At 37.5% G+C, this 27,010-nt stretch overlaps 1 protein-coding gene across 34 annotated transcripts in view; it reads left to right on the top strand.

Moving 5' to 3' along the window:
- Nucleotides 1-17,752, top strand: part of LOC143933905 (uncharacterized) — a 259,725-nt gene extending 241,973 nt beyond the window's left edge. For all 34 annotated transcript variants that reach the window (XM_077457035.1, XM_077457039.1, XM_077457040.1 and 31 more), the window contains 15 exons: nucleotides 61-159; nucleotides 1,398-1,420; nucleotides 2,234-2,339; nucleotides 3,248-3,267; nucleotides 5,442-5,456; nucleotides 5,920-6,022; nucleotides 6,675-6,721; nucleotides 6,834-6,939; nucleotides 7,628-7,723; nucleotides 8,334-8,401; nucleotides 12,445-12,474; nucleotides 12,572-12,677; nucleotides 14,603-14,695; nucleotides 14,843-14,913; nucleotides 16,705-17,752. In XM_077457035.1, coding sequence (XP_077313161.1) covers nucleotides 61-159; nucleotides 1,398-1,420; nucleotides 2,234-2,339; nucleotides 3,248-3,267; nucleotides 5,442-5,456; nucleotides 5,920-6,022; nucleotides 6,675-6,721; nucleotides 6,834-6,939; nucleotides 7,628-7,723; nucleotides 8,334-8,401; nucleotides 12,445-12,474; nucleotides 12,572-12,677; nucleotides 14,603-14,695; nucleotides 14,843-14,913; nucleotides 16,705-17,001 — 1,280 coding nt within the window. In that variant the 3' untranslated portion in view covers nucleotides 17,002-17,752. The remainder of the gene's footprint in view (nucleotides 1-60; nucleotides 160-1,397; nucleotides 1,421-2,233; nucleotides 2,340-3,247; nucleotides 3,268-5,441; nucleotides 5,457-5,919; nucleotides 6,023-6,674; nucleotides 6,722-6,833; nucleotides 6,940-7,627; nucleotides 7,724-8,333; nucleotides 8,402-12,444; nucleotides 12,475-12,571; nucleotides 12,678-14,602; nucleotides 14,696-14,842; nucleotides 14,914-16,704) is intronic.
- Nucleotides 17,753-27,010: the final 9,258 nt, after the last annotated feature.

Raw genomic sequence — 27,010 nt, 5'->3', positions numbered from 1 at the left:
ATTTCTTGTGCATTGAATAGTTGCTAACTGTTTAAGGTGTTGTTTATTCTTTACATGCAGAATGTCCAAAGGACTGCAATATTCCCACATGCGATGATAACAGACCACCACTGCTGCTTGGAGACCCTGAAAGAGAGTGCTGTCCCAAGCATCAATGTCGTAAGTGTCTTTATAGCAAAAGAGTGAGGGAACTTTCCAGCAGACCTTGTCTAAATAATAAACTGTCTTTGCTAGCATTAGAAACCATTCAGAATACAGCTTTATTTTTTCCAGTGCAAATTCTAAATTGATAATTATTCTAAGCTAAAAAATATTAGTTTCACATTATATGAGTACCAGATCTTCACAGTATAATAAACTTGCAAGTGCTGTGGCCTGTCCTAGCCAGTAAAGCATGTAATGCCTGTACTACTGCAATAAGGGAGAATGAAATGAGAGGGTCCCAGCTGTCTCCCAAAGCTATGGATTATGTAGCAGTCACTTCTGCTACCTCTGCTGCTACACCATTGCCACTGATATTAAAAAAGTGATGATCATGGCATTAAAGTGGTAGGAAACTCACTTTTTCATCTTTTGTAGGTACTGTGAATATCTCCTTAGCTTGCACTGTTTAGGAGATATTCAGAGTGCATGCAGCCAGTGAGGTCAGGCGCATGCGCTCTAAAAGTCCTGTATACCATGCCGTGCCGGACCTTCAGAGGCTGTGCGGTAAATGACGGCTCCCAAACGCCATGCATTACCCTGCAGGGAATCTTTTTTTTTTGTTATTTAACTGTGGTTTACTATCAGTTTATGTCAGTTGAAAAACATCAGGTAACTGGATTAATATTAGTGTTTTTATTCTGTCAGTTCATTATTAGTTACTGATTTTGGGATGGGGGATGGTTGTTCTTTGACATCTTTGCCTTGGGTTCTAGTCTCAGAATGCGGACAGATTGAATGATATGCTTACTGTATTAATACTTCTTCTGCTCCAGCAGTGCTATCTCTGCATTTCCAGTGGCACCCACCTACTCGGGTATAATTTTAAATTTAAAAAAAAGGAGCAGGCAGAGTGGAACTCTGTGGCAGGAGCATAGCCAGAAGGTCCAGAACGAGATCTTTTGTCTTGATTGCCATACGTCTAAACAAGCATGTTTAGGAGTGTGAATTTTTTTTTTAAATATCTTCTGTCAGAAAGCTCATACTTGCCCATCTGACCTTCCTTAGAAATATGTTGTGACCTTAATTCAATAAGAGAGTGCAAAGCAGAGAAACTCCCACAACAACAAATAAGACATTAGCTTCCTTAATCCAAATGAATGAAAATGAATTGTGATTTGTTATTGTGATACTTTACAATTTGCTTTATAACATTTTCTAATGCTGATTTGTGTACTTTTTTTTATCTTTTTCAGCACCTCCACCAACTCCACCTCCTGTAAGTTTTCACCTGTCACAAAACTTTATAGCTGCGTCCACCCAAAGTTCATACTTCAGTTTTAGATGGGTATCGGTCCTTGTTTTCAGGGTGCCATTGGAAAGTAATCCCCACCATAGTTTCTGGCACATCCATATTATAAAGCTTAAAATGTGTGTCATGCTAACTTTAATATAATATTCCTAACATTGTAGAAAATATATGAATAATGAGCACCCATCAATGTGAGCGTGACTCTCTAGTAAGGGATTAAGCAGTGAGGTGAGTTCAGGAATTTGGGAGAGAATATCTGATCACCAAAGCCCTAAGAAAAAAAGAAAAGAAAGAAATTTCACAAAATGTTAAATCTATTACTACAATATAATTTTTGGGTGCCCATTTAAACTATGTATTTTGGTGGGGGGGGGGGTGCTTAATTCACATTGTAATTACCACTGAAATTTATATATTACTTTGCCCAAAATGTGTTGAAATATTCACAAACATTCTTAATGAATGAATTCTTGTGAAGAGCACGCTTAGTATGTTTCCAACCATACAACTAGTACTAGATAATATTCCCAGAATGCACTTGATACACAAGTAGTGACGTGCTTTCAGTGCCATATATTTTGTTGTTATGTATTGTACACACATTAATTGTTCTATTAGCATTTCATTTTAAAGTTTTTCACCATAGGCCTACTTTGACATTAGTTTGAAACAAAGTACATTGAAGCAAGACTTTTCCTAAGCATGCCTAGTAAAGATAATTGTACCCCATAATATGTTCCTATGAAAAATTCTAATTATACAACTCTCTCTATATTGTAGACACCATGTAGACACGTAACCTGCGCTCCTGAACCCACATGTGAAGAAAATGAGTATAAGATTCAAAGTCCAACTGACGACCCTTGCTGCAAGGCAATCTTCTGCAGTAAGTGCTGACCTTTATTATTTAATTTTGGTTGCATCCTTTATTTTCAAAGAAAGACTTTTGTAATACAAACCACATGTTACAACGAGTAGACAGAAATAACAAAGAATAGTGCTAATAAAGTATTTGAAGATTAATTTTAATTGGAAAGAAAATTAGAGGATATCAAGGAAAGCAAAAAGAATTCTGACATTTTTCTTCAGATCCATTGTTGATGCTTCACAGGTCCTTGGTAATCCAATACTGGTTTGAATTTACAGTATAATCTGTTATCAGTCATATTGCCTAGCAAATTCAAAGGGACATTGCAAGTTTATGGAAATGGAAAATGCTGCACATGTATAGTTAAAGTATTAGATATTTCTATGCTTATATTAGATAAAGGAAAACATATTTCAGAGGAAGCAACCATAATTATTATTACAGTTTAGGGTAGCCATGGATAATTCCTCTCCAAAAAAAAATGTTTTATGAAATCTCTGGAATGATGGTTTATTATTCACACATTTTGCAAGAGCTGTGTACAGTGAATAAACAGTGCTGTATGAGGCCAGTGTTAGTCCTTGGTTGTAAAATGAACTCTGTCCATGTGGTGATCTGCCATTTACGCTCTAGATGGGAAAATATAAAAATGTAGTTCATGTGTCTACTATCCGATCAGGTTTATTCAAAAAGGCAAAGTGCTGCAAACTGTAACATCTGCATGTAGCCATCATTTGACCCTTAACATTCATCTGATAGGTGGCTATTGGTCCCTATACTTTTCAATTTTTGAATTATTGAATAAACATGTTTTGCTGTTTGGATGTTGATATTTAACTCATGTTTGTAGTATGATATACACAGTTGTAAGTTGTTTGTTGGGTTATTCTAGCTGGTAATACCATATTCCTATTTTTATTCTTCAGTTCCAAAACCAACAACTCCCGTAAGTACAAAAAAGGCATAATGTGTAAAATCTGATTGTAGTACTGTACAATATCATAGGACTATCAGGATGATTTTTTAAGTTCGGTTGAATTTTACAAAATGCGGGTAGAGCTTTGAATGACAACTATAATTTGTATGTGGTCAAGCCCCACTGCATAACCACTGCAGACCTTCTGACTGGCTAGACTGTATCCTTGAGTCTTATTTTATAGAACTGTACATTCATTTCAAACATACATATGCCAAATGCTGTTGGTGCCTGTATAAACCATTATTCAGCAAGACTGTCATGGCCCTTCTGTGCTGCTTGACCCCAAAACACATGCCTTACCTGCTATGGCTAAAAGATGATTGGCTGCTACTGATGTGTGTACTGTACACATCATCATTACTCATTCTAAAGTTGAACTCCAGGCAAGGAGATAAGCAAGCACATGAAATAAATATATGGGAGCTGTTTTACCTGCTAAAGAATTTGTATGTTTTTCCATGAGTCCTGAGATTTTCAGAGCTCAGTCACGACTGACAGGGCAGGATATCTAAATTTTATATGCTGCAGTTCCATAATGCTTTCAGCTCTTGTCTAACTCCAAGCCCCTGACAGAACAGTGAAAGGAGAAGCAGACTGCTTGTCATTTGTCCTTTGGCTCCTTGCGCTACTTCTGCATCTCTCAGTCTGAACTTTGCTGTGCAGGGACTGCAACAGGTTGAATCCAGATCAGATTCAAGCTACTTGCACTGTTTGCATATAATAATGTACATTTACCAATGTGTAAATGAATACAGAGCTGCATTCATGTGTATTTCAATCTGCAAGGAGTTAAGGTTTAAAGTAAACCTGTGCTGGAAAAATCATTCACTGATATGTGCTTTTATTTAGGTGTTTTACCACCAATTATTTCTATACTATATTGCTACATGTTTTGTGCATACATGTGTTCTTTGTACTCTTCCCTGGATACAAACATTTGAAATAAAAAGTAAATATTTCCAAAAATACACTTTAAAAACTGTTGGAATGCATTGTTCATATATTTTGTGCAACAACTACAACAGCCAGTGGATGGCAGTGTCTATAAGTTTTTAACTGCATTTTTCTATGATAAAAAACTCTGCTTCCTGTCTGCAGTTAAAGCAGTGTTTCTCAATTCCAGTCCTCCTGGCCCACTAACAGGTCATGTTTTCAGGATTTCCCTCAGATGAAACAGCTGGGGTAATTACTAAGGCAGTGAAACTGATCAAATCACCTGTGCAAAATAATGGAAAGCCTGAAAACATGACCTGTTAGTGGGCCATGAGGACTGGAATTGAGAAACATTAAGTTAAAGTGTTACTAAACCAACAACTGTAAAATCAGTCTCTATATACAGTAAAACATGCTTGTTATAATCACTGGGGAACCAAAGCGGTTGCGCCTGCACATTGTGTAAAAAAGGCGGTTTGATCCTGTCTGCTCTTCTCCCCTTATTTTACTATTCCCAATCCATCTGCTGAACAGAACAGTCTGCACATGCTCGCTTTGTTGTAGTATTGCTATAGAGTTTTTTTTTGGGGGGGTGCATGTGATCGGCGCAGGGCCAATTAGCACTGTACAGTGCTCGGCTGGACACTGATAGAAGTCACATGACTGCTGTATAATGCTGGTGAGAAAAGGTATTTAGCAATTTACATTCACTAAAATAATTGCATTTCTATGCTATGTGTACAGTGGGAGACCAGATATAGAGAATGCAGGGTCCTAGCTTTAGTAACACTTTAAGCAGCAAAGCCTTTGTGGACTGTGCACTGTGTGTCTGTTCGGAAGGGCTATATACAGAATTTCTAACAAAAACTGTCACATAACTTTAACCTTAATATAGTTTTAGTGCATAGCAAAAACCAAAAGACACTTTTGATCGTTAAAAAATATAATTCCTGGTACTAGTAAATAGGCATGCCCTACCCTGCCCCCACCACAGTGCAGTCTTGTGTGCCTAATCTACCTATACCATGGCTGGAGTATTGGGAACCTATCTTTGGTATGTACTGGTATGCGCTGGCATCTTATGGTACCTACTACACCTATGCAATAGGTTTTTATTAATTAGCTTTTTTGCAGCAAAGGTTTAATATTGCCATTAATAAAATATACTGTATATAAACATTTATTTATACATTTTTTGTTTTTTACAGCCAATATCTCTGACGGTAAGTTTATTTTTTATTTCCTGAAGTTCAAATTGATAGGATAGCATATAAAATAATGAGTGTTAGAGCAGTAGTATTCCCCATTGAGTTTTTAGTGTAAATGTGGGTTATTTAGAGTAAGGCTTTAAAGTTTAGAAGGTTTGAGCACAGGTGTGCCTTTAACAAAACTAACGACTAGCCAACCCTCTGAAGCCCTCTAAAACCTTCTGCCTCCGTTGTTTACTGACCACAATAGCACAGCTGTAACCTCTTCCAATGTTTAAAATCCCTTAATCCTCTGCATTTATTGTCCATGCCTTTACATAGAACCCTTACAGATTTGTATGGTACCTCTCACATCTGATTTATAATTGCTGTGGTATCAAAACCTCTTTCCAACCTGAGATTAATCTGCTATCTATAAAATATTCTGTATATTGATTGCCAAATGAAAGTGATTCGATTTTGTATCTTTCACTTCCAGACTTGTGAAAGCAGCGGATGCCCACCATCAGACTGTAAAGATGGTGAAAAAGTATTAGAGACGCCAAACACAGAGAATTCTTGCTGTCCCTCATACATATGTAGTAAGTACAATGCTAGACATACATTGCTCTTCAGCAGATTTAGCCTAAACTTACACTGTTCACACTGCCCCCCCCATGTGTGATGTGAAGGTGTGGCTTTTTGTCAGTCATGCCACAGCTGGATAAAAGGGGGTAAGACATAGTGGAAAGAGTTTCCTGCATTTCCTATATGTGTAGTAAGTACATTGCTAGAACATTTTTTTCAGGAATCAAAAAAATGATGTATGCTTACCGCAGAAAGTGGGAAAATCTCAGGCAATATTTGCATTGAAAAAAAAGTTGTATTTATAATGTTACCAAGGCAGTTATTTATATAACCTAAAAAATCGAATTTAGCCTGACCTTTGCTCACACTGTTTCCTCCAATGTGGGATGTGAAGGTGCGTTTTTTTTGTAACGGTCATGACACAGCTGAATAAAAGGGGGTAGGACATAGTGGAAAGATGGTGGAGTTTCCTGTCAATAGGACTCTAGTACTTTAAACTAAAACAGCAGTGGACATTGTATTTCTGCTAAGGAATCGAACTCCACAGATATCATGGGGCATTTTTGCAGCAGTGCCCACGTGAGAGACACATCCCAGAACATGCATCTGGTAATAATAGTAGTAGTATAGTTTCCTGTTTAATGTGAAATGTATCATTTTCTACAGTACCTCCAACACCAACCACTCCTCCACCGATTCCAACTACACATGTTGTAAGTACTATTATGACTTAAGTAATATCTCACCTAATTATATTAGGAATATTAGGAGAAATTAGAACTATTATGTGTGTCAACCCACATTTATTCTTCATATGTTTTATAGCCTATATGCCAAGGTATCACATGCAATGTGCCTGTGTGCTTACGGAATGGAGAAAGAGCAGTCCCGGTTTCCACCTCTGACCCTTGCTGTCCAGCATTCGAATGTCGTAAGTGTGTTTGTGGCCTATTTATGGAACAATTTGAAAGGAAACTGTAATGATTTACATGTTTTAAGTTATTTCATGTTTAAACTGATGTTCTGTATCACTTGTAATATTTAAATACAGTCTTTATATTAGAAATAAAAATTCCAGTACCCAACAAAAGATACTGGTGTCACAGAGCACTATGGGAAAGAGCAGAGCAGAATGTGTTTGCCTTCAGACACCTTCTCTATAATTAAAACTCTCTATTGCTCTGTCTAAGGAGCCAGCAAGGAGATGGAGAGAGGGGGGATAATTCAATTTTTTGGGTAGAATTTTTCTCCAAAGTGTCACACACTAAGAAAAATAGCAAAGTTGGTAATTTCACTGATTTACTAAATTCAAAGAGGATTGTCACTTTTTAAAAGTAAATATTCACTCAGTTAATGGGGTGAGTCTCTGTTCACTTTAGTAATCTTTCATGTGCAGACAACACCCTGATATTTCTTTCAAATTAATGAGGGATTGCACATGAGGGGAAATTAAAAATTAACATACATTTTACCATAAGCTAAGAGTGCATTCAGTTTGGCCAGTCAAATGATGCAGCTCTCTGTAAGTAATAAAGAGAAATCTCCAGGGCTTAATTTAGCCTACATACTCCAAATGATAGTCTAATACAATTAGAATAAGTACGCTTTTTGTTTTACAGAGTGTGACCCATGCCCACCAGCTCCTTATTGTGGTGATAAGCTGCCAATTGTGAACTTCAACCTGGATGCAGAGTGTTGTCCAATATATGAATGTCGTAAGTATTCATGCATTTGCTTTACACACACCCACATTTTCCACACTTCCAGAAGACCTCCAGGAAAGATCTCACTGCAATATCACATAAACTAAAAAAAATCAGACCTGCTTTGTGTCTACCTGTACATATCTGTTGGCTTAAGGTGAAAATCTAGGTCATGAAAAAATATATAAAAAATACATTTTCCCTTCCATCCCATGTGACTTTGTATGTAAACATCTGCAATGAAGTACCAACAGAAATAGACTTCACTGAGGGATGCTGGCAATGCCATATTATACATATTTGTTTGTATTGAGACATGCTACCTGAGTAGGTACTGACAGACAATTGTGGAGTTAGCCAATTAACTTTATTTGAATATTCAGGAATTAAGTAGCTCTCAGCAGATCATTAAAAACAGAAGTTAATATTGAGCATGCACTTGAGCAAAAGAAAGTTTAGCTCACACCAATCACTGAATGCCCATGGAGAAAACACACTGGAATCATAATTTGATAAAAATTCTAACCTTAACATAAAAAACAAAACTGGAGTTCCACTTTAATATTAAATAGTGACATGGGATATATGACTCTATAGGACTAACATATTCTTTACTTTTCAGCACCACCAACACCCATAACACCACCACCGCCGCCATCACCACCATCAACACCTGAATACACTACTCCAGTAAGTAAAAAAAAAATGTATATTGGTTTGCAAAACAGTTCAGTCCTTCTTTTGAACATTGGGAGATATCTATTAAAGCATTTGCATATTAAATAACATGCCATTTTTTTTTACATTAAAACATGTTAGCGTGAACCTTTGGGTCTGTTTTACAACCAAAGCAACTTGTCTAGTTTTTCTCTTTTGTCGCAACTGCGAGCACCTCTTTTGAAAGTTAATATTATCACACATCTAATGCAAAACTAAGAAACTCTAAGGAGCGCTTTTAAATATATATATTCTAATTTACTATGCAACTTTGCATACAGGTTTTAAATCTGTATCTGGCTTGCAAAATAAAATACCTGATTTGACAGATCAGCAACCATAATCACCAAGATAATCTTGATAAATACTCCCTATTGCTTTTGGTGACCTTTTTATATCACCATTTCTGATGTAACTCAGAATATTAATGGTTGGCATCAGGGTGCAAGGTTATATTTTAACCCCCCTGACGGTATTCCCGAGTCTGACTCGGGGTGGATTTTTTATACCAAGAGCGGTATCCCCGAGTCAGACTCGGGACTGCATCGCTGGATCCAGGAGGAGGATTACTTACCTTCTCCCTCGGATCCAGCGTTGTCTCCCCGCTGTACGAGCGAGCCATGTCTCGCTCGATGCATTACATCGCCGATCTCCGTGCCCTGCGAGCGTTGCGACGCACGGGCACGGAGATCGGCGCCAAATTCAAAAAGTGAAACAAACAGTAAACATACAGTATAATGTAATCTTACAGATTACATTGCTGTATGTAAATATTTCACATCCCCGTTGTCCCTAGTGGTCTGCCCAGTGTCCTGCATGCAGTTTTATATAATAAAAACTGTTCTTTATGCCTGGAAACTGGAGATTGCCCATAGCAACCAAAACTGTCACTGTACATCAAAAATGATTTTAGACCAGCTAGAAAACAGCGATAATAAATTAGAATCACTCGCAGAATTGAGCGATAGCGATTTGTGGGGAGATCCGTCATCAAATATTGAAAAGTAATGACAGTGACAATTCTGCAACTGAGCAAATTTCAGTGTTTTTGATATGATTACATTATTGAATAATTTTTATTATTGTTATATTATTATTTGGTACAATTATTTATAATTATTTATTATATTATAATTTATGATTTAATTTTTCAAACTTTATCATACCCGGGATGTCTGCTAGACTCTGGTTTGGACAGATTTAAGAGAGTTATTCCTAAGAATTGCAGGACTACAATATAAAACGCCAAATTTTCATGCAAAATAATGGTACCGCTTTTAGCACCTAAAATCCGAAATAATCGTACCGCCAGGGAGGTTAAATATATAGAACCTTATGCAATGAATATTGATCCCCTGACAGCCTGATCTCCTAATTACTATCCTACAGACACTATCATGGTAGGGACACTTTTGGATGGGCCATTTCATTCACTAGCATGAGTATTGTGTGTACCTTGGAAAAACCAACTCAAAGATGGCAAGAGTGTACTAACTCCACTTAGATCCTAGTGGGATTCTTACATGACACTACATAGCTGTTAGTCTCCAGGGATAACCAGCATCCTTGGTGCTTTTAATTTTGTTATGGTCCCCATGAATGCAGGATGAGATGCTGTTATCCCATCCTAACCAATTACTGATCAAATTATTCAGCATTTCAGCTATCAAAAAAAACAGGCACTTTACAGACAGGGTCTGCAGCAGGAAGGCCTCTATTAGAGTCTCGTGAGGCAGCAGGTGGTTGAGCCTGTACCAACTGAAATGGGAATTTTAGTCTGTGTCGAAAACCCTTTTTGTTTTCCATGAACAGTAAAGTTTTGAATGTTTGCTTTAACCACTTCCCACCCGCCCAATGTATATATACGGCCGGGTGGGAGCCGCCTGCTCCTGATAGGACGTTCAGGAACGTCCTTCAGGAGTAGCGGGATCGCGCGCAGCGGCGCGATCCCGATGTGCTCGTGTCACCCGGACACGGCACATCTCAGATCGGCAGGAGGGCTCTGTGATTGGCCCTCCTGATCACATGACGGCCGTGTCCAATCACGGCCGTCATGTGATGTAAACAAACAGCCGGTTGCTAGGCAATCGGCTCTCCTCTCCTCACACGGAAGTCACCGCTGAGAAGAGGAGAGCAGATCGCTGCAGCCGGCTGATGATCAGTGAGTATGGGCTGCTTTTCACAGCTTTTTACTCACTGATCATCAGTGTAGTGTAAACACACAACACACCACACAGTGAAAACACAATCCCCACATATGTCCCCAAAACACACATGTCCCCAAAACATACATGTCCCCAAATAATAAAAACACATGTCCCTAATAATAAAAACTTGTCCCCCACATATGTCCCACTAAAATCACATGTCCCAATGATTATCTGCACACATATGTACGTGATCACCTGCACACATATGTACATGATCATTTGCGTACATATGTCCGTGATCACACAAACCAATTATTATACACTTAACGGAATTTTTTTTACCAAAAACATGTAGCAGAATACATTTTGGCTTAAATTTATGACAAAATTTGATTTTATTGGATTTCTTTTCAAATAGAAAAAAGAAAATATTGTTTTTTTCCCAAATTTCCGCTTTTTTTGCGCTTATATCGCAAAAAAAAAAAAACGGAGTCGTGAATAAATAACACCAAAATAAAGCTCTATTTGTGCGAACAAAATGATAACAATTTCATTTGGGTACAGTGTAGCATGACCGCGCAATTGTCACTGAAAGCGCTAGAGCGCTGAAAGCTGAAAATTGGGCTGGGAAGGAAGGGGGTGAAAGTGCCCTGTATTGAAGTGGTTAACCACTTGCTTACTGGGCACTTAACCCCCCCGTCCAGACCAATTTTAAGTTTTCAGCGCTGATGCATTTTGAATGACAATTGCGCGGTCATACAACACTGTGCCCAATTTTTTCCCCACAAATAGAGCTTTCTTTTGGTGGTATTTGATCACCTCTGCAGTTTTTCTTTATTGTTAAAATTTAAAAAAAATTTTTTTTAAAAAACAATTTTTATTTTTTTTATATGTTGTTATACAATTTTGCAAACAGGTATTTTTTCTCCTTCATTGATGTATGCTGATGAGGCAGTACTGATGGGCATGATAGGTGGCAGTGATGGACACTGATGGGTGGCAATAATGGGCACTGATCGTTACTGGTTGGTTACACTGATAGGCAGCACTGCTAGGTGGCACTGATTGGCACCACTGGGGGGCATTGATAGCTGGCACTTGTGGGCATTGATAGGGGGCACTCATGGGTATTGATAAGTGGCACTGGTGGGCACTGTGGGCACTAGCAGGTGGCAATGGCAGGTAGCACTGGCAGGGGGTACTGGTGGGCACAGATGAGGCAGAATTGCCTCTTCCTCTTTGGGACCGATGTCCCTTGTACATAAGCCAGTGATCAACATTTTTTTATCCTCACACTGTGAGCATGAGGAGAAAAAAAGATGATTACCGAGCTTTTGTTTACATCATGTGGTCAGCTGTCATTGGCTGACGGCTGATCATATGGTAAGGGGCCGGGATCGGCCCCTTAATCGGATCTGTGATCACTCGAGTCTCAGTGACTCGGTGATCACAGCGCGTGCCATGTGTGCAAAGGGGAGGGCATCATATGAAAGCCTCCCGGAAATTCAGGACCGCGCTGTAGCTGCCATTCGGCTATAGCATGGACATTAAGTGGTTAAATAACCCAGTCTGTTTTTTTCTCTCTTTGTTTTGTAGGGAGGTGTTAGAACAAATGTTAGGTTTTAGTTGCTCTCTATGTCTCCACTGGGGGACTTCTCACTAAGGGAGATACAGTTACAAAAAGTTGACAGAGATTCTAACCCATATCTATGTTGTCCAAAAGAAAGTCTTGCTGACGTTCCACTTATAAGCACTTTTCAAACACTGCTCCATGGACATCCTAAACAACACTTCTTGCCTTCTACTTTAAAGGTATATGTAATCTGTTATCTTTTTTACTGAGTTTTCTGTTCATTCCTTTTATAGAAAACAACTGTCATCATCTCATCAACTACAGTAAGTGATGGCTAAACTTTGTTTTCAATGAATAAGCAGTAAGGTCCAAGTGTTTTACTCCTTGTGTGTAACATGTTCTATTTTTTTACTTCTTTAGCATGGATGTAAGGACAGAATTTGCCCAGTCAAACAATGCAAAGATTTTGAAAATGTAGTCACACATTTTAATCCAAAAGATCCATGCTGCCCACTACAGACCTGCGGTAAGTATAGAGAAAATAGTGATAGAAAAATAGCTAAATATTTCTTTATAGAAGGCATAAATAAATGTCCCTATTTCTACAAATCAGTTCAAAGTCTGCTTGCCATAATTGAATTGCATAAGGGTCACCAAAGGATACTTAATGAACATTAAAGCAGTAGGCATCTTGCTGCTTTTCATTTTATTAAGTTCTCCATGCGTGTAGTGTGGGATACTATTTGCTGTGCTTCTATCAGTAAATTGGAGGCACAAGTCACTTCCCCTGTGGGTAGTTTTGGGGAGCAGAAAAATATCTCCTTTATTTGATACAGAGCTAAAAGGCAGGTGGCAGTACAGCAACAATGCAAGCTTACAGCCTTGTTTCTATTGCCCATAGAGGATGAAACCTGGCCGAAGTCCTTAACCTTGTGTTAAGATAAGCAAGATTTGCATTACCTGCAAACTCCACAGTGACCCCTAATGGTGGGATTCAATAAAGCCACTGTATCAATTTTCTGGTGTTAATTCCTCTTGTTAGAGTGTTGAGCCAAATTCGTAAAAGCCTTTGCAACACTTTTGGTTTCTAACAGTGACTTGTACATCAAATTCAGGTAATTCTAGATTACACCACTTTTACATTGTGGCACAATAATTGTGCCAAATTTAAAATATTATACCAACTACTTACTTTCTTATGAAAGAAGATCTAATTAAGACCAACTCTCTTTTGGCGTACAGAGAGAAAAACTGGTGTAGACAGATTTTGCAAAAGTGTTTCTCAGGAGTTCTAAAAGTGGCACAGCAGTCAAGTCAAATTCATATACAAGTTCTAGACAGGTAGATGCAGACCTTTTTTCTCAGAGAATCGGCACAAGAACTCCCCCCTTCTGAGTCACTTCTTGTCTTTGCCCCTACCCACCTCTGAGCACCGTCCTCTGGTTCCACCCCCTACCCACCTCCCAGTACCATCCCCTTTAGAGAATACAGAGCCATATTTTTTTTTTGTGGTGCTAAATAACAATAGATCCCCTACCAGTAACAATAGATCCCCCACCAGTAATAATAGATCTCCCAGCAGCCATCATCAATAGACCCTCCAGCACACTCTGGCATCCCCTGCTATTACATACATTTAGTGCTGGAGGTGCCAGAACCGCATTCCTCCATATTTCCGCAAAAAAAGCCCTGGATAGAATAATTTTACGCATTCTGTGCCACTTTTAGAGCTAATGAAAGACACTTTTGCTAAATCTTTCTGCATCAACTTTCATGAATTCCAAGGTAAATTTGTTCTTATGAGCCCTTATTGTATTAGCAGTCTTGGAGGCAAATCAGTAGGATGTGATGCTTTTGACTTATACATTCATGCTCAGTATCAAAGCAATTTTCTGTGTAAGGCTCCTAGCACTGTATTTACCAATGTGAATAGTGCAGCTGTCTACCATTTTGTCCTCTAAAATAAAGCCCCCCCCGTTTATCTGAACATGAAACATTCTCTAAAACCAAAAATAGTGTTTACTATTAGGCCCAGTGGGCCCATGCCTATATCAGGTATTGGAGATGGGGATCATGTCACTCCTCCTTTTCCTGTAACAGTGCTGTTGCTTGGTGACTAGCCTAGGGCTGTATCTGGATCTAACTATTATTCATTTTTGCTCCCATTGGTAAAGAGACTGAAGAAAAAGTAAATATTAGATGCAGCGGGGGCTGCCTTTAAAAAATCTTTAGCAAACTCAATATACAGGGCTATGGGAATAAGCATTGGCATAAACACACACACACATTATACCCAAGTGGATGGACAGGTGTCTTTATTCAACCTTACCAATTATGTAATTATGTAACTTGTTGCATTGCTCTGTATGCCCTGTTTGTTCTGTATGTGTCTTTTTTTATTATTATTAACACTGTGATACACTGTGATAACTTGGTATTCTTTTTCAACAGAATGTACCTGCAAGACTATCCCATCTTGTGGCAGTGATGAGAGGCTGGTAGCAGTGCGCCAGAATAACCAGTGCTGTCCGAAGCTTAAATGCGGTAAGTACTCAAATCTATCTGAGTGTGAAACTGAATTGTAAAGGTGGTCAATGATGGATACTTTATTATTTGGATAATGTTCATCTATTGGAGGAGGAAGTCATTCCTGTACTTAAACTGACCTCTTCTTCTTCTTTCTGTGTTTAGAGAGGAAGAAAGATGAATGCCACCCAGTAAACACAGCAGTGAGCCTACAATCCGGGCAATGCAGTGCCAATGTAAGTATAGTGCAATATAGGGCAAGCAATAGTTAGAGTAACTTGTTTCACAAGAGTAATTTGTTTCACCCATGGACCTATTGTAAGGTCTTGCAAAAAATAATTTATTTGCTTTATATTCCAAAAACAAAAATATATAACACAACTAAATAAAATAAATGCTTTTGCTAGCCTGTCTAGTGTTTGGATTAGGACAGTTACAAAATGCAAATTGTATTCTGTAATTTTCTTTCCATTTTGGATAAAACTGAAATTACATTTTTGTTCAAAGCATGACAAAGGCATTTTATAAATGAAATGATAGCATTTTTATTATTTATTGCATTTTTCATTACTGTGAAATGGAGAGATTGATTATAGTATGTATATCATGGCTACTTACAGTTAACACAGTAAAGCCCCATACACACTATCAGATTATCTGCTGAGTTTTTCCTTCAGATTTACCAAAACCATATAATATGAGGACAAACCTTAGGAGTTTCAATGTGTATGCAATCAGGCAGGCCCTTCTACTACATGGTTTTGGTAAATCTGAAGGAAAAACTCAGCAGATAATCTGATAGTGTGTATGGGGCTTAAGGGGATGAAATAGGAACAATTATTCATTAAATATTTAAACAGTTTTCCTTCTAATGCATGTTTCTTTGACTTGAACATAAACACTCCAATGAAAATATGTGATAACAGTTTTGTTCATGAATGAAGCTTGCATACACTGTTGATTTTCTTTATTCACACAGGAGACACACAGTAGCAGGAGAAAATTGTGGAGGAGGGAGGGAGGGAGTGTATACATCCACATGTGTAACTCTACAGTATAATCACATGTGCTGCTCAGATGTGATAGGAAGGAAATGCTCAGGGTAAAAAAAAAATACACTGAAAACTGAGCATTTGCATTAGCTGCCAACACTGATTTGAAAAATCCCCAACTGCAGGGGGGGGGGGGGGGCATGGATAGGGAGGGTGGGGGGATGGGGGACAGAGAATCAGGATGCACCAGGGTTTTTTTTTGCAGAATACAGAAAATGAATCCCATAGTGACCGATCGAGTATGAACAGCATGTAATATAGCATTTATTGATACTTTTTTTAAACAATGTGGGTTTAATGACACTTTAATACTCTATTGTTCCCTATCAGTGTTATCTTGTTTTAGTGACTGCTGTTACTGAGACAGGAAGTGCAAGATCCCCTCCTCTATAGGAATATGGAAAGCAATTAAAACACTTTGGCTGGAGATTTTGCTTTAAATATACACTATACAGAGATAAACTCAACAGCTCAAGAAGAGATATAAAATGTGTTGTTACTTCCTTCAACTCCTCCTCTGCCTCCCTCCTCTGCCTATAATCATCCTTCTAAAGTATAAATATATATGTTTGTATAATAATGTTTTGTATGTATGTAATATTCTGTATTTTAATTGAGAAGATGTTTTATGTGACACTAGACACATGCTGGTCCCATATTTTTATAAGGGATATTAGTTTCCTGTAATTTTTTTTTTTTTTTTATGGCCAACCAACCAACTTCTTCGATGCATTTGGTCAGCATAAAATGTATGGCAATATGTAAAATTGGTAGTTCTTGGTTGAATACTGAAATATATAGGCATGTTTATAATAATGTGCAGAGAGGTTTGGTAATGTGTATTGCATGCCATGCTTGTGTATCACATCTGAATCTTATAACTATATTCTGCTTGTATCTCAAAAGAAACCTTTCTTTTTAGATGTATCATATTTAACAATGTCTAATGTTTTAATTTCTCTGCTTTCTCTCCAGGTCATCCTCGCCACTTGTAGTGGATATTGTCACTCCAAAACAGAATACAACAAACAGTGGGCCCCAATTTCTCAGTGTAGATGCTGTTCTGTAACATCAACACGTCCTAAGAACTTTGAGCTGTCCTGCCAAGATGGCTCAAGAGCCCATATAACAGTGCAGGAAGCATCACAGTGTGGATGCCACCACTGTTCTGAAGATGGAAGTGGCGATGGAAGTGGCGATGGAAGTGGGAGTGGAAATGAAGATGATGGAAGCGGGTTTACCTTATGGTCAAACTTTCAACAGACAAACTAAATTTTAAGGATGTAACTATCATCTGAAATAGACAAAGCTATTTACCAAAGTTGTTACTTTTATCAACTCTTTGAAACAGAACTAGTTTTAGAACAGTCTGTTACCGTATATACATTCCTTGTTCTCTGCACTTACTTGTACCTGTCACGACGTAGTGGTAGAAATGAATATGACAAAAAAACAAAACAAACAAAAAAAACTTTAGAACTAACATTCACAAGATTCTTCAACTGTAACCATTATTTTTGTACTAAAAAACATTATGTAAAAATAGAGTTTCCAGAATTTATTTCAACAAGTCATATGCACATAGCCTGGACAACCAGTGGTTTAACTACTACATTATCATTTTACTATGCAGATGCAGTGAGTACCATCAGTACAAATGTTGTTTTATCTAGATAAAAAACAGCACACACCCAGGAACCGAGTTAGCTCTATCTCAATGTTGTATATGCAGATTAAATCTGAATTTGATCATTTTGAAACAACCCTGAAACAACCCTCATATATTTACATCCCACTGAAATATGTTGTAAATGAAGGATTTATTTTGATACCGGCGATGAAGTAATTTTGTGAAAGTATAAATAGATTGTGAGTAATTTTGAATGTGATGTATATAAAGCAATGTGTTGAAGTACAGGCTTTTCAAATGTTCTTTTACGTCTTACTGTTTGTTAAGACAAGATATGCATTTGATTTATGAAAACTTGCTGTGATTCTCTAAATAAAATGCTTTTCATCAACATTTGTGAATTCTCAGTGCTTATTTGTGGTGACTATTACATAATTACAATTCATAACTACAGATCTGAGCTACTTTGGATGTGCAGTAGCGCTCATTTACTACTCAGCAGGGTTATTAGTGCCTGCCCAGCAGGGGCAGACTGACCATTGGGCCACTTGGGCACTGCCCGAGGGCCCCATGCCACTAGGGGGCCCCATCAGGGTTGCCAGCCTCAGTAAAACCAGGGACAGTATGTAAAAATGTGTGTTTTTTTTTTACATCTGTCTCTGAAATGTCCCTTACCGACATCCTTTTGGTCTAAAAAACCCAAGATTATAGGTGCCCCACCTCTCCAGTACCTTCTCAGCCAATAGAAACATATCTGAGTATACTGTGTGATTGTATACTGTGTGTGTGTTTGTGTATACTGTGTGGCCCCATAATCTCCTATAGCCCGGGGGCCCCATGAGTTGTCAGTCCGCCCCTGCTGCCCAGTTTAAACTCTTATATTGTATTATCTGCATAAGTATGATATCAAGTGGAGAAAGCCTAGTGCTGATGATTTCATTGTAATGAAAGTCTGTTAGTTTTAGTCAGAAAGTGTAGTGGGTTCAGGGAAAGGAAAGGTACCTGCTTAGTATCCGATTTACATATCCTTCCTATTGTATTACACATGCTGACTGCACATCTCCTATTGTTTGGTATGTGACTTGTGTCTCCTATCTGCCAAGCTACACAATTAGTGCCCTGCACGTTCCCCCCAACCTCCATTAATACTCTTTTTTTAGTTTAAAGTTATTGCTTGATGAATTGCAACTGGAACTGAAATATTTATAGCCGCTTAGTTCGCAATTTGGCACAGTTCTCTGTGCCATGAGATTGTTACTCTACCTTGGCCACTTTGCAGACATATTATTCTATACAGAACAACAGCCAGTTATAAAAGCTTCCTCAATAACGTAATATGAAATTTACACATACAATTGAATGTGTAAGAGCAGTGACTCACCCCTTATTGTAGGGCCCATTTAAAGTTCCAGTCAGACAATAATGCCAAGCAGGTAGCCTCTGGAATATCTTTAACCCATAGTGCTATGGGAATCCTTTGTTGTGTTTAATGTCTATTTGTAAAACAAAAATATATGCATACATTCTAAAAACACATATAGGAAACATGCATTTCATCATTTTATAAACCTATAAATTGTACAAAAAAAAAAAATTTGAAAAAGAAAAACAAAACAATTCTGCAGTGTTAAATGTAAGCACTGCCTCAACTTAAAAAAAAAGATGATTAAGGACAGACAGAAAGAACTTTAATCTCTTGGCTCTTAGAATCTTGGGGACATTGTGGTTTTCAGAGCAGATTACAGGTTGAACTGTATTTGATGTCTTAATCCAGGCAGACAGATCAGCATGCCATGCTATAAAGTCTGCCATCCATAGGGAGTCCTGTGTTGTAATTAATGACATGGGGGATTTCCTTTTCTAAGCTGCCAGGCTTTTTTTTTCCTTCTACAATTTTTCATTATTATAAACATCCTTTTGGAATCGGGTCTCATTGTTTGCTAGTAAATCTGCTCAGATTCATCTTTGACCACAGTTGTCTAAGTACAGATGTTACATTTCTTTACAGAAACAAGGTTTTAAGAGTTTAAAATCGTGACCATTGAATTTGCAAGGTTAAACACAATAGCATAAAACTATATAGACACAGAAAGTTAAATAAAAAATTTTAAAAACCTGGAGCTGGAAAAAAGTTTCCAAAGACTCTCTAAGACCTCAATTCTTCTAAATGAGAATAAATACATAAAGGATCCTAGCTGAGTATTTGTATTGTACCCAAGGAGAGGAAAGGACCAGCGGGACACTCTGGATAGCCGAGGGGCAATCAGAGGGGAATGGATAGGATTCTCAGATCTGTCTCCTCAACCTTTCCTCCTAACAGTAGTTGTATAGCTGGTTCTGCTGCAGTCTTCTCATCTCTATAGACAGCTGAAAATTGACATGCTCAAATCACAAATGTGGTATAAGATGCTATACATCAAGACAAAATAATTTATGTAAATAAATTAAACAGATCTTCAGGTTATTTGTCAATAAAAAAGAAAGCTATTCTTGGCCAGTAAAAGATGCTCAGACATGATGTGACTGCCCTGAATCCTGTATTTCCATTACCCCTAGTTCCCCTGTGTGGGTTTGCGGCATGTGTTTGTGTAGGTACAGCAGCCCATGCATTTCCCGCAAAAAAAGGTGCTTGCACCTTTGTAAAATGGCAGTGATGATTTCCCTGTGGTTCCCGCACCCACAACCGCACTGCAAGTTGAGATGCATGGGGGTGTCATTAAGAATGAATGATGCTCTACAGAGCAGCACAATTTGGCTGCGAATGCAGGAACAGCTGTGATTCCTACACCCGCAACCACCCCCTCTAGTGCGGTCAAGTGTGAACTTAGGCTATACTGAAACACAAACTGTTGACTCAGATGACCTAATACTTAAGTCTATGGTATACATTTATCAAACAGAGAAGAGCTGAGATCCTGATGATCACAGCTGATCTTTCAGGTGTGTCAGTTTATGAAGCTGAAATGAGGAGTGGAGAACATGTTCTTCACTTCTCATCACAGGACACACACTTCTGTCATTCACTTTTACACAGATGACCAGTTTATGAAGTTGAGATCTGAAGATCTCACTGGCCATCCCTGTAAAATATCTCTATCCCAGATTCTCTAGCTCAGAGGTAGAGAATATGGGTGAGAAGCTGCTGTGATGTGAGGAAGTAGGCTGCTTTCTTCCTAACATCAGCAACAGCAAGCTTAAAGATTGATATAAATAATACCTATATAGCATATACATTTACAATATATATATATATATATATATATATATATATATATATATATATATATATATATATATATATATATATATATATATATATATATATATATATATATATATATATACATATATATATATATATACATATATATATATATATACATATATATATACATATATATATATATACATATATATATACATATATATATATATATACATATATATATATATATACATATATATATACATATATATATATATACATATATATATATACATACATACATACATATATATATATATATATATATATATATATATATATACACAGTACAAACACACATATAGCATAGTTATAATGTATTTTCTTTTAGGATCCATTCACATCTGAGCAATGCAGAACTGTTGGTAGAATTGCAAATTGGTGTAAAATTGTGTCAAAATACGCAATGCGCTTTTGGGTGACATTTATTGTTAATGGCACCCCAAATGCAGTTAGCAGACATGCATTTTGCTACACATTTTGTCATTTGACAAATATATTACCAACGTGCCAAAAATGCTAATTGAAAAAATGCCCAAAACACCATGCCCAAAATTTTTTCAATTTGGCTTTGTGTCCCTTTTTGTGTGCATTATGGTACAGTTTTTAATGCATGTTTTGTGCTTTTTTTAACACACATTTTTGCGTGTTTTTTTAAAGTGCATTTTATCACATTTTTATGTGAATTTTGGTTCATTTTTTACCTGCATTTTTGTGTGCATTCCTGAAACAGGTGCAAAATGCATGACATGCTTGTGGTGACATTAATTGCTAATGGCACTCCAAAAGTGGCTTGCAAATGTGCTGTTTGTCAAGATATGCATAAAAAATAAAAAAAACACGAAATGCACACTAAAGTGTCAAACTAAATGCTAAAAGAAGTGACAAAATGTACGTTACAAACCACACCAAAATGCGTGTTAAAATAACCTGTGCCAAAATGCGTGTTTAAAAAAGCACCAAAATGCACAATAAAAAAACATACGGCCAGATGCACGTTAAAAAAATATGGCATGTTAAAAAGCAGCAAAATGCACGTAAATAATACCAAAATGAGCAATAAAAAAGGGCCAAAATACACATTTAAAGAATGTGCCAAAATGTATGTTAAAAAAACTGTGAGTTAAAAAATGTGCAAGTGCTTATGATTTTCATGTGATTACACAGGCTTTTAAACTTTGGTTTCACTTTTAAAACTCACCTGCTCTGTAATCACACAGGTCTCTCACTAGATCACAGGCAGCCCTCCCCTTCTACACAGATCTCAAGTATTCTCAGAGGAAAAACTTCTTCTCTCTTCTCCTTCTGAGAACAAATGTTCTCCGCTTCATAAACAGGGTGCCAGAGGAGATGATTTTTCTCTGAGAACTGCTGAGAAGTGAAATTAGATAAATAATCTCTGTTTGATAAATGTACACCTATCTACAGTGATGTGGACACACCCTGCAAACATTTCCTGTGCTCATATATTAATGGATGACAGCACATAATTTACCAATAGTACAAGGTTTTTAAACTTTCCAACTTATTCCCCCATCCCGCCTCCACTGACCTTGAGTTAATGGCATCTGTAGGTAGCTTATGGACATTGGATAGTGACCTCATCTAACGGAAAATGAACCATAAGATTTTATTTTCTGGTGTCTGTGGAGTACAGACAAATCATAAAGCTTACTTGCAGCATTTTACTTGTTCATAAATTTTTGATTTGCTTGCAATGTACATCTGAACTTGATAGAAAATGTGACTACTCCAAAAAGAGTTAATTTTTCGAGTACATCCTCTTCCCCCTTGCACGTCATTGCCCTCTCCTCTTCTGGGAGTGTCTCATTACTCTCTGTTGTGGCTCAGCCTCACCAACCATCCCCTCCCCTCTACAATTCCCTATTTAATTGTAGGGGGAACGAGTGAAGGGGCGCAATATTGAGTGTGACTTGAGTAAAAGCACTGAGACTGCTGAGGGTACTGCCATCTCATCCAAGTTGGCTACTGACATCTTGTCCAAGATGGAGACATGCAAAAGTAGTATCAGGACTTTTGAAAGTCTACACAGGGAAGCTTTAAAGCTTTACAGTTAAATAACATGTACAATAAATGTACATACTAAATATTCTTATGGTAAGATTGTTGTTGAAATTAAGGGTTTGGCAAAAGGGTCCTATATGCAATATAGAATTTAGGCTTTCAGCAGTCTTAAGCTTTCTTTCCATTCACAAGAAACTTCATACTATATAATATGAATAACAAAAACAAAAATAAATACACAAACCGAAAGTACAAAACAGTTTAATTTAGTTTCATCATTTTCATTATGTGAACATTTACTACATATCATTTGACACACAATAGTTGGGTATGTCATATGTACAACATTGAGATCATCACAGCAGAAACATGTACATTATCTACTTGAGTAATATGGTTATATTTAGCCACCAAAATAAATGCACAAATTCCTTTAGAAAAACGTCAGTGTCATCATGCCAGCAATGTGACCACAAAGTTAGCATGCCCCAACAGCATTTATAAAAAAAAAACAAGAAAAACTTTTTATTACTTTTATTAATATAATGTCAACATGCTCCTTACATTTTGGGCAAATTACAAAGTAAACTTACAATGATTAACAGAAAACAAAACAAAAGAGGTGAGGGCCCTAATTTCACAACCTTAAACTGTAAAGGATGAACAAAATCATAGTGTACTTATGGAAGAAAAAGGTCAAGTGCTTTGTTTGTATCCATTAAGTTTTATTGTGCTTATTCTAGGCCTGTTACAATAAATGTAAATTGATTATGGGGTGTAACTACAAATTAAGTGATACTTTGCTAACATTTGAATGCCTCTCTCTACAGTCATTGCCTATGTCTTCCCTCCCTCATGTCATTTAACTAGTCAGCATGCAGCCAATAGAAAAATAACTTTGTCTAGGTAGAATTCATATTGGGTTGTTCAGGAACTCCACCAACCAGCAAATGGCTGTGATCACTGGTTCAATAGTGGTCTTTGGTGTGATGTCTGACTTTCTTAATATAAATTAAAAGCTTGCTTTGCTTGCAATAGGCTATATTGGATTAGAAGAGGTTTAAATAAGAATTACAATACCACTTTAGTAAAGGTAAAAATGATGCATTGCAAATATTCTGCTTAAAGACAACAATAATTATTTAATAAATATTTGCTTGAGATCCTTAATTTGCTGAGACTACACAGGAACAGCTCCCAGCAAAAATAAATATATTCATAAATACTTTGTCTACCCATTTTTCTTTTGGTTTTACAGAGTGTATAAAACAGTTAGAACCTCTACCTATTCGAATATTGATCCGGTCCAAGATGACACCAGAAAATAATGTGGGAAGTAGAAGAAAATCAACCCACAATATCACAAACAGCCCCTAAATTGAACAGGGGTTCTAATGCTTTAGTGCACTACCAAAGAGTGTTCTTATTCCCATTGGTGGAATTGATGTGCTGGTTCCCATTACTTTCTGTCCCAGTTGTCACCAATTATCAGAATAAGGAGTATGAAGAAATTCCTCAATAGGAACACTGGCAGCAACAAAGATGTAGTAGAGGATCTAACCCTTTCGTACCCTATCTGAGACTAAGACTAAAACATACTGGATAGACTGCTCAGCCCACTCACATGAGAATAGGATATAACAAATTACTGTATGAATTGTTTTCTTTATGCTAATCTAATGTGACTCATAGCTTTCCACTCAAGAGGTATCTTTTAATTTCATCACAGCCTATAAATTGGCCAGTAATTTCCAAGAAAACCCTTCCAATCTCATTCCTTAAGACCAATATATACGTTTAACTAAAAAGACCAAATGCTGCCAGATTGCACATTAAATGAAACAAAACTAGATACAATTGATGCATTTACACAACCTAAAATTGTCTTATCATACTTGCCATCTGTGTTTACCATGGTATGATAAATGTCCCAGAATAAAGTAACCCTATACACTCTATTGCTAGAGGAGAGCACAGCAATTCTTAGCCCTTGTACACACGGTCGGACATTCCGACCACAAATCCGTCTGATTTTTTCCAACAGATTTTGTCCAAAACTGGTGTTGCATACACACGGTTGGACAAAGTTGGCGGAAAATCCGATTGTGTGGAACGTGATGACGTTCATTCGTTACAAGGGGACTACATTCAGCCTAGTAGCCAATAGCTTTGGTCTCCTAATTTGATCTGAGCATGCGTGGCACTTTGTCCGATCGGAATTCTCTACAAACGATCAGACAATGTCCGATCGGATCATGTTGTCAGAAAATTTTATATCCAGCTCTCAAACTTTGTTGGTCGGACATTCTGATGGAAACAGTCTGATTATCCGACAACACGGTCTGATCTGACATTTTCCGTCTGAATATCCGACCGTGTGTACAAGGGCTTAGAGAAAGAGAGCAACTCATTAAAAAGAATGATTTCAAAGTCAACTACTGTAAAGTGGTAGAAAGGCTAAAATGTATGTGTTTCACGAAAAAGAGGTTAGACTCCCTGAAATGCATTAATAGCAGCAGAAGGATCTACTCATATACCAAGTTATAACCATCCTGTTTGAGAAGTTGCTATTTGCCCATGCTTCTCTCAGACCAGCGATAGAAGTTAGAGCATTTCTGTCATTCTAGGTCATACTTCACACCATGATAAATGGAGAAAGCATGTGTGATATGTTAAAGCGGAGGTCCACCCTAAAATGGACCTCCGCTCATCGGAATCCCCCCCCCTCCGGCGCCACAATCGGCACCTTTCAGGGGGGAGGGGGGTGCAGTTACCTGGATAATCCAGGTAACTGCACCCACTTCCGGGCTAGCTCTCTGCGGAAAGGGGCGTACGTTACGCCCCTTTCCGCAACCGCCCGCCCCCTTCAGCAAGTGCCCCGCTGCCTGCTGGGAAACACACAGCTCCCAGAGGCAGCGGGGACCGTCCGGATTGCGCCGCGCGGCTCGCGCATGCGCAGTAGGGAACCGGGAAATGAAGCCGAAAGGCTCCATTTCCTGATTCCCATACCCAAGATGGCGGCGGCACGAGCGAGCGATCGGCTTCGGGTGCCGACATCGCGGGCGCGCTGGACAGGTAAGTGTCACTATTTAAAAGTCAGCAGCTGCAGTATTTGTAGCGGCTGACTTTAAAAAAAAAAAAAAAACGCGGAGTCCCGGTGGACTCCCGCTTTAAGTTTATGCAATGAAAATGTAAGAGCATTACATTTTATATATATATTTATATATATATTGTTAAATAATTTTCAGTGTGCTTCAACCTTTTTCATTATTATACCATATACAGAGATATTAAAAACTTGATGTTTGTCAGTCCCTCCGCTAGTGGAACTGAAAACAGATGAAACAGATGAAAAAATAAGATAAGAACTCTTATTGTGACTTCATACATTTCATCACTAAGCCATGTCAGCCTGGGGAAAGGGAGTCTTAACGGAAAAGGCAGGTCTATTTTATGGACAATAGCATTACATTGAACACACATTAAACAAATAGCAAATCCAAAAGTGTAGGAAACCTTTTAAAAAAACATTAAGACAATATTAGTAAACAGCAGAATTATATTAACTCATAGTACATGTGGTTCTGAAAAGCCTTAAATACATATTCTAAAAGGGAGGCATTTATAAACATCATCCACAAAGCATCATCTACCAAAATGTTTGCACACAAAAAAAGTAAAAAAAAAATAACTGGACAAGTATACAAATTCTGCCTTAAGCAAAGGGATTGAAATAAAAAAGTAGAGCTCTACCCAACTTGTGATTTTCTTCCTACTAAAAAAAAAAAACACACTTGGAAATAACAATACATCATGTGATACAAAGAGTGTAAATAAAAATAATAATATCGCTGTCAAAATGATAATAAAGAGCAGCAGCTCTGCTGCGGGATATTTTGTCACAGATTCAATATTTCTAGAAAAGTTATACAAATAATGTTAGCTAAAAAAATAATAACATTTTACATATTAAAAACATCAACAATTGTGATATAAATTGGTTTCGATTTGAGTGCCAACCTACTATATAAATAATGAATTAAAAATCACCAGCACATTGATACAGTGACATAGTTCACAGATATAAATTCACAAAGGTTAAGTAACTCCTCTTCATAAGCACTATTAATAGATCTCCAAAGTGTGACACCACCACCTTAATATGGATGTAGGTTTACCAAAAGCGTTGGACTCTCTAGCTAAAGAGAGGTCAGATGCACATATGGCCAAATACCATGACGGGGGTAATCACAGGATAGAAGTGTAGGCTGTACTCCTTATCCCGATAATACTCCAAAGGGACCACAATCCACATAAGAAATAAAAACTCCACATAGTCTAATATGGTACAAATTATTTTA

The sequence above is a fragment of the Lithobates pipiens genome, unplaced genomic scaffold (genome assembly GCF_037356315.1).
Source record: "Lithobates pipiens isolate NorthernLeopardFrog02 unplaced genomic scaffold, aLitPip1_a1.2 Scaffold_27, whole genome shotgun sequence".
Classification (NCBI taxonomy): Eukaryota; Metazoa; Chordata; class Amphibia; order Anura; family Ranidae; genus Lithobates; species Lithobates pipiens.
The sequence above is the reverse complement of the archived record's forward strand: the minus strand, read 5'-3'. Positions and strand labels throughout refer to the sequence as shown.